The sequence below is a fragment of the Antrostomus carolinensis genome, unplaced genomic scaffold, assembly GCF_000700745.2.
Source record: "Antrostomus carolinensis isolate BGI_N321 unplaced genomic scaffold, ASM70074v2 scaffold2468, whole genome shotgun sequence".
Lineage (NCBI taxonomy): Eukaryota > Metazoa > Chordata > Aves > Caprimulgiformes > Caprimulgidae > Antrostomus > Antrostomus carolinensis.
The window spans coordinates 17,419-26,182 of record NW_010334838.1 but is presented as its reverse complement, the minus strand read 5'-3'; the positions used below and the strand labels follow the sequence as shown (position 1 = coordinate 26,182).

The 8,764-nt window shown below is 35.8% G+C and overlaps 1 protein-coding gene across 1 annotated transcript in view; it reads right to left on the bottom strand.

Annotated features, from left to right (window-relative positions):
• COL28A1 (collagen type XXVIII alpha 1 chain) overlaps window positions 1-7,615 on the bottom strand; it is a 64,196-nt gene extending 56,581 nt beyond the window's left edge. The window contains exons 1-8 of the mRNA XM_010174305.2: window positions 7,489-7,615; window positions 6,367-6,926; window positions 4,232-4,252; window positions 3,553-3,609; window positions 2,231-2,284; window positions 1,666-1,707; window positions 1,184-1,210; window positions 1-44 (exon numbers count right to left, since the gene is read on the bottom strand). The exon at window positions 1-44 is cut by the window's left edge and continues 1 nt beyond it. Coding sequence (XP_010172607.1) covers window positions 1-44; window positions 1,184-1,210; window positions 1,666-1,707; window positions 2,231-2,284; window positions 3,553-3,609; window positions 4,232-4,252; window positions 6,367-6,926; window positions 7,489-7,609 — 926 coding nt within the window. The 5' untranslated portion in view covers window positions 7,610-7,615. The remainder of the gene's footprint in view (window positions 45-1,183; window positions 1,211-1,665; window positions 1,708-2,230; window positions 2,285-3,552; window positions 3,610-4,231; window positions 4,253-6,366; window positions 6,927-7,488) is intronic.
• Between the last annotated feature and the right edge of the window lie 1,149 nt (window positions 7,616-8,764).

Sequence of the window (8,764 nt, the reverse complement as noted above, 5' to 3'; positions counted from 1 at the left end):
CTTTCCCCTTTTATTCCAGGGGATCCACATTCTCCTCTTTCACCCTTTGTAAGAAACCAGAAAGGTTACAGCTAAACAAGGTGTTTAGATTACAATATGTGCATTAAAGACTGTGCAAGCAGTTCAGTAGCACAAGAGCTTTAGTAGATTCTGAGGACCTCAGAGTAGCATCATTAGATATAGTCTGTAGAAGATATGGTCTGCTCTACTCATGGTAGATATTTTTCTCTCTGAAAAGGAGGCCTACGAAATTTCCAGCCTACTTTGTAAGAGGATAAATACATTTAATAAGTTTTGCTGTATTTCTCCACCACGCTGCATTGCCTCCAGAGATCCTCTCTATATTCAGATTTCATTACTGTGATGTCTGAGATTTTCCTGAATAACAACTGTGAGATTGTATGAATGGAATGAAGAAAGAGAATTACTAATGTGTTCCACTGATGATTTAACATATCAATACATGTATGAAAAGTATGAGTCTGCTTTTCCCTTTTCCATTAAAAGTTTCCATAAAATTGACTGAAGGATTTTTTAAATGAATACAAAGATTCAGAGAGGCACTGCTTTTATTAACAATCATTGTAGGGACATAAGTGTCCAAACCAAGCAAAGTCAAAATGGGATTATCTCTATTTCTGTTCTGGCTATGATGGTCTAGTTTGCAACGTAGATTTTGGCTCTAGAATCTTGAGACTCATTAAAGTGTATAATTTTTTCACCTTCTTGGAGAGCCTATCTTGAGATTTTTTTTTTTATTTTTTTTTTTTATCAAGCACTAGCCTTTGCAAGTTATAATTAGCTTAAAATTAAACTTCCTTGTGGTAAGATTTTTAAAAGCTAATGATTGCCATATCTATTTGTGTTTGTAGTAAACAATTGCACATTCTTTCTACTTAACCTGTTATTCAACCCTCAACCTTCTTTTTCTTCCAGCAACTTTATTTCCAGTCTTTGACATATTTCTTTTTAAATTTAGATTACATTTTCTAATTTATTTTTTTTTTAATTCCAACAAGCCAGCCTGCAAACATTTACATAAATGATGAATTTACTTCTAGGGATTGCATTAGGAGTTCTGATGATAAAAAGACAAGACAAGCTCTTCTTTCCATTCTTTCACATACACTGTCAGGAAGTGACAATCTATTTTCAGACTACTTTTATTCTATAAAAATCTTACCTTGTCTCCTTTGTAGCCAGGAGCTCCCTGTTTGAAAATTTTTTTTAAAAAAAGGAAAAAAAAAATCTTAAACTGAATTGATCTTATGCAGAGTAGTGTTAATCTTTCTACTGTAAATCAACAAGAATTCAAGCTGAGAAATATGAGATGTCAGAACCATTGGAGAACTATCTAGATGTTTTTAGTCATGATATTTTCAGTTCTATCTTTGGGGTAAGTCTAATGCAAGTCAATACAAACTCACATAGCTTTAAACGTTCCTTTTGTCAGTACCATCCCATCTCTAAGCATATGGTTATACTGTGTACAGTACACATGCTTCTCTAAACCTGAACTTAGTTTAGGTGCTCTAAATAACTAAATAAAGTAGATGTGTGAAAAATGGAAAACACATTTGCAGTTCAGTTGAACTAAACTATGAATCAGGATCTGGAAGATAATCTGAAAAGACCAAATATGAGTTAACACTAGTAGTCACATACCTCTTCACCTTTTTCTCCACGATCTCCTTTTTGAGCATCACCCTATTGGAAGCAAAGGAATACAACTGAAATACATATTGCTCTTTTATTTACCAGTATTACATTAAAACCAAGAACACTGTTTAAGGAGCAGAAGTAGCTTTTCCTGTTTACAAACATTCACACTTCCTCCTCCCACAATCAAGGACAAACAATTCCTGAAGATTAACATAGAAAGCTCAACTACTGTTATATAGATAACTGAAATCTTAGTCATCAGAGCAAGCGCTCTGCTCAAGAGATTTGTGCACTGTTAGAAAGCTCTGTGGAGCTTACAGAGCCTTCAGCTAGATTCAGGGACCTCTCCTGTCAGAGAAAAACTGGAATGATAGGCAGTGTTAACTTGGTAGCAGTTTAGTTTCAATTTTTTTTCTCTCACTTCTAAAGCAGCTACCTATAATCCTCTCAAAGCAAAAGCCAATCTTTTAAATCATATTTTAACTTACTTTTCCTCTGCTATATTCACTTCTATGTTTAGAATAAAACTAGATAGACATTTGCTCTATATTTTTTAAATTCACTTTACCTTGTTTCCTTTTGGTCCTGGCTCACCTTTTTCCCCTCTGTTACCAGGACTGCCCTGAAACAAAGCAGGAAAATGCTATTACTGTTTTGAGGATAAAAAATTCTAGTTTCTCTAAGACTGTATCTTGGGGGCAGGCCAAAATCATTCTGGAAAAAGCTTATGTAGAAACATACACTGAATCAGGTATGGCACATGTGACACTACTTTCAATTAGTTAAAAAAATCTGGTATTATAAGGTATCTGTGATTTTTTTTAATCTATATTCAATGATAAATACATTTTCTACAGAGCATTTGAAAATCTAACCAGGAAGGTGTCACAGAAAACATACACAGTTCCTCCTCCCCATTTTTCAGAATTACCCACCACTACCTGGTTTTCTTTGCTCAAAAAACACCTGTGCACAGAACAGCTTAGTGTTCAGCAGTCCCCCGTCTGTCCCCCCCCCAAAAAAAAAAATTTTTAAAAAAAAATTACTACACCATTATTCCTGTTTGGAGGATCACAAAGGTAGGGACTAGAAAGCTTGCTGTATATATATGTATATATATTTTTAAATATATATATAATAGGTTACATCTAATCATTTTGGATAAAATAAATTAAAATTTTTGGATCTTCAATTTTAAATTTGAAATATGGGTTTTAGTTCCAGATGCACATTATCCAGAGCCAAGGGACTGGATGATAGGCCCTGTTGTCTTAACCTGCTGCACATATGGCTGACTAGTGTCTAGGGAGAAAGGCAAAAATCTCTGTATGTACCTTGATTGTCTCTGGGGGAGCTCTTAAGTATACAAAAGGGATCAGAGCGGTCACTCACTGTCTGAACTCCCACTTCTCTCTCCTTGACCAGAGCAAAGAAACAGTTATGTGTTGAAGTGTCACAAAAGAGAGTGCTTGAGGCAGAGTTTTAGACCTTTCTTCAGACATGCAATCACCTTCAATCTTTTGAACTTTTATCCCTTACAAATAGAAGCTGTTGGTGGAAGTAAACATTTGTCTAATGGATCTTCCCTTCCCCATTGAAAGATTCAAGAATAGCTTTTTTATCTGGGCTTCAAAATCACGTAACAATTTATCTACAGTGTTTTATTATCCAATAATATAAACATATTTCCAAGATAGTATGTGATCTTGGGACAGATTTTTTTCTGAGCTCTCATAACAGTAGTCTTTCACAATGATATGCTATGATACGTTGTTCTGCAGTACATGTACAGCTCGTGTCTTGCTTTTTACAGACATAGTAACCAATTAAAACTGATCTCAACAATGAACGTTCAAATTCTGGAGGCTTTTCAAATGAATGCATACTTACAGAATCACCTTTTTCTCCTTTTACTCCCTTTTCACACTCACAGTTCTTCCGCATACACTAAAAGGTTAATAGAAAAATTAAGGAGAACATTTTTCAAATGAATTACTTCAAATTTTAAATTTTGTTTTGCCTAGCCACAGACTAGAGAACATAGAAGCGGAATAACAGGAAATAAATTATCTTCTCAAATATATATATATATATATTTCTTATATAAATAATATTACACTTTTGTATATCCCAGTCAAAATCAGTTGCTTGATTTATTTATAACAAAACCAAATAAATCTGTAACTACAAACATTTAAGATAGCATTTACATAGCAAATAGCACCATGAGAACTTACATAATTTTTGGACCATTTTGACATTGCTATTGCTTTCTAATGAGACCACTAATAAATTTGCATGTGTTGTACTAGTCCTATTCCACTCTGGTAGGAAGAGTTCTTCATGTCTTAACGTTGGTATTACCCACTAATAAACAGAAGCTGTAGATTTATCAAAAGAAGGGATGGAAGACATGGATGAAAGTTAAAATAAAAGTGACCATGGTCAGAAGCGTTACTCAGGGAAGGAGGCTGATTAATCCTGTAGTACTGTCGCATTATAGAAGAAGACATCAGGAAATCTAGTATGAATAAGAGTAACCAAGATACACAAAACTCAAAAAACTTACCCGCTTCTGAAGCAAGGCTTCCTGAAAAGAAAAGAAGAATATTGCTTTCATATACATTTAAATTAACAGAGTACTAATTTAACCATTTTTCTCACTAGTTTACAAAATTTCCAAGGTGAACGGTAAAAAAGTGAATACCTTCATTCTTCATCCCTTCCTCACAGTGGTAAGAACCAATCTGTGGAACTACTTGTATGAAAAAGGGTTCTCCAGTAGGAACAGAGGGTTACTTCATGTGACTCATAATGATCAGAAAACTAATTAGATATAATGGGACAACTAAACAGACAATATTAAGAAACAATGCTAACAAGGGGAATATGAAAATACTTCCTAATGAAGGGCCTTACTATGGAAGGCCTTACTAACAAAATATATAGAGGAAGGACTCCGTAATTTTATCAGCCTTAAACATGGAAGCAAGCACACATACAGGCTGGGCAGAGAATGGATTGACAGCAGCCCTGAAGAGAAGGACTTGGGGATACAGGTGGATGAGAAGCAAAACATGAGCCAGCAATGAGCATTCACAGCCCAGAAGGCCAACCATATCCTGGGTAGTGTGGCCAGCAGGTCAAGGGAGGTGATCCTACCCCTCTACTCCACTCTTGTGAGACCCCACCTGGAGTACTACATCCAGTTCTGGGGCCCCCAACACAAGAAGGACATGGACCTACTGGAGTGAGTCCAGAGGAGCCACCAGGATGATCCAAGGGCTGGAGCACCTCTGCTATGAGGACAGGCTGAGAGAGTTGGGGCTGTTCAGCCTGGAGAAGGTTCCAGAAAGACCTTATAGCGGCCTTCCAATACCTGAAGGGGCCTACAAGAAGGCTGGGGAGGGTCTTTTTACAAAGGCAGGTAGTGATAGAAAAAGGGGTAATGGCTTTAAACTGAAAGAGGGCAGGTTTAGATTAGATATTAGGAAAAAATTCTTTCTTGTGAGGGCGGTGAGGTGCTGGAACAGGTTGCCCAGAGAAGTTATGGATGCTCCCTCCCTGGAAGTGTCTAAGGCCAGAATGGATGAGGCTTTGAGCAACCTGATCTAGTGGAAGGTGTCCCTGCTCATGGCAGGGGGGGTGGAACTAGATGATCTTTAAGGCCCCTTCCAACCCAAACCATTCTATGAGAACAAGCTACCTTCTAAAGCTTTACCATATGCTGAGACACCCTCTGTGTGCTGGGAAACACCCTATTCTGCCATCAGTGATCACGCAGCTGAGCTATTATTGTCCAAGCACACAACTTCTTGGAGAGCAGCTGGGAGGAGGAAGCTGCCTCTGTCCTGACTCCTGACGTAGCAAAGACATGCACCATAAAAACATTCTTCATGACAGTACCATTCTGTGAGATCTCAGGGAATAGGTTTTCTTTTGTAAATATATACCTTCACAGGTACAAAACATAGACTTGTAACAACATGGATTATTTCAGAAATGCCTTTCACTTATTCTGTCTGTGAGAGCTACAAAAATATTACATAGGTTCTGTATGGACTACTCCCTAATTAAAGCTATTCCATTTTCTAAGAATGATTTTCCTCCAAATTGTCTTAATTTGTTATTTGCAAAGTCTTCTCTTACTTAAAAGTATCTTCTAGGATTTTAAACCCCAAACACTTCCTAGTTCCTAGGCTGCCCCAACACTACACATTATTGCTTAGAAGCAAAAAAGGTCAAGTCCAGATGACATCTCTCTCATAGCAACACTTTTGTTTACTCTAAACTAAGAAATTAATGAAGTAGTGTTCCCTCCCTTTTCTTAAGTGTGCCTTATGCTGTGCTAGAAGGGCAGAGAGCTAAGTGCCCTTAATTAATAACTAGAGTAGCAGATTTACAGTGCTTTGGAAACCTGATCCCACTCAAGTCAATGAAAAAATTCTATTGGCTTCAGCAGACTTTGTTGAGGTTAATTCTTAAGCCCATAGTTATTGACCTTCTGTGCTAACAATGCTGGAGTCCAACTCTTGCAGATGTCCCACACAATCTTTACAACCCTCCTGAACTTCCAAACCTGAGAACAGCTCCAGCCCTGGTTTACCTGGAAACCTCTGCACTGTCTGCAGGACTTACCTATCAACGTTAAATTAAATCTGCCATGGATAGATGGGTGACAAGATTTACATCAGCATTACTTACCAGTTCCAGTGCTACATCAACTATAAGGTTCTGATCATCCAGGCATAACACATGTTTAGAGGACAAATCACCAGATATCACACGCAATTTTTCTTCTTGGACTTTTTTCTTAGAAAGGCCGATGGTAAAAAAATGTATTCCAAGACTCCTAGCTGCTGTGGCTATACCCTGGACACTAGGGCTGTTTGGATGATCCACACCATCAGTCATCAAAAAAGCCACTTTCACACTTCTCTTACGACCTTCAGTTTTAAACAGCTGAGTGGCATTGGAAATCGCATAATAGGAGTAGGTGCCGTGGCCAATAAAACCCAGAGACCTGATTTTCTCTTTAAAATTCTGCACATTTTTCCAGGCTGTAAAGGGATGATCAATGCTGACTGTGCTGCTGAATTGCATACTTGCTAGTTTGACATTATACTTCTGAGACTTAACTGGCTTCATCTGGAAAATGTTGTCAGTTAAATTTTGAACAAAATTCTTCTGTAAATCAAACAACTGATTTTTGGCACTTTCTGAACTGTCCAAGATAAAGACTATGTCAACAAGACACATATCACCTGTAACAGAACAAGAAAATTAAATCTATAATGATAGGCACACCTGCACAACAGATTTCACATAATTCTCTGCAACAATCTCAATCCTCAAACAGTTTCCCCAAAGATTCCTCTGTCTTCCCAGTAAAAATTCTAAGGATAAATTTCACTGTAAATGCCAAGAAATTCTACTGAAGTCAAGTAATTAAATTTAAGTTACTTTAATTCATACCAGTATTATTGCATACAGCCTACAGACAAAAACTTTCAAATTAGGGTCTTGATGGGGTTGTTTTAGCATTTTATTTGATTTTGTATACAAAATTTTCCACATGCAATTTCAAACTAAAAATTAGGTTCATTATCATTTATCTTAAAACAGATATGCATGTCAATGAAAATCATATATCAAACTGGACTCCATGACCAAGTAAATGTCACCACAGTATTTTCCAGGCCTGATAATTAAAATAAATAACATTTAATAAATGCATACATAACTTGTCAATTACTAGCTAATTATCCTGAAATATGCAGAGACATATAACATGGCCAATCAGAAATTTTAAGGAAATGGTTTTACCTTCACGTTTTTGCATGAGAGAATAAGGATTATTTTCTTTCTTTCTGTTTTGCCCATATACTATCTGGTTTGTTATCACAGCCAGAAGTAAAAAGCAAAAGAAAAAATGTTTTTTCCACATAGTGACTTTGATCCCAAATTAGATGACTTTTCTGTCCTGTTAAAAGTAAAAAAAAACCACAACCAATGAAGTGAATATACTTCATTAATAGATGCAAATAAATACAGATACTTTATAAACAGAATACACATTTGTGGTAAGCACAATCCTAGAGACAATATAGCAAAACCAATTATAAAAAGTCACCGAGTAGGTGATTTGACCATAGCAGCCAGTACAATCCCAACTGTAGCTCACAGGTATATTAGAACCTATTTTATTAGAAAAGAAAAGTGGGTAGAACAAACACAGTGCTCTCTTTTCTTTCTTAAAAAAAGTCAATGCTATCTTTAGTTTTCATTTGAACATCTAATAAAGAAGGGTAAAAGCAATTGTTAGTAATGTATATTGCTATTAACACAATTTTCTATTAAACTAATAGAAATATTATAGAAAACATAGAATATAGGTTGCTTCTAGAAATCCCTGATTGTTAGGTATAAAGATAGATCTGGTTGTTCGGTGATGCAGATATATTACCTGGGTCTGGAGCATCAGAATGAACAACTTAGTCTTCTAAGAAACAATGGCTTAGTAGTGAAACTCAATATATGAATGTGTTATTAATGTTACGTTGCTGTAACAGAATGTTAATTTCCATAGAGACAGTATTATATTATAATGACAATATACACTAATAAAATGAACATCACAACATTTAAGTCAGCGATTCGACATATTTCTGGAGAAAAATAAACACCATTAAAACTTATTTACAAAAAATGCCTGTATTTTACAATAATTCATATGAAATATAATTAATAACAAAAATAATATATTAAACTTAAATATCCTTCTTAAATCCTCTTTTCATGTCCATTAAGCAGTTATATATACAGAAACCATCAGTACAGTCCTCTAAAAATAGAAAGGAAATAACTAAGTCTCTTACCTTTGAAGGCATTCAGAAAGTAAACCGTGGATTGAATAAGCTGTCAGTGTAGAAAATACGTCCAGTAGGTCATACTGGTAAATATGTTTTGTTCACAAAAATAAAGCAATCTGTAAATAAATAGACTATCCACTTGTAGATGGCTCTACCTTGCATCTAGATCCTTTATGGTCAATTCTTGCTGTTTAGCTGGCCAAAGTTTAAATGAAGATAGTCAGGCACTT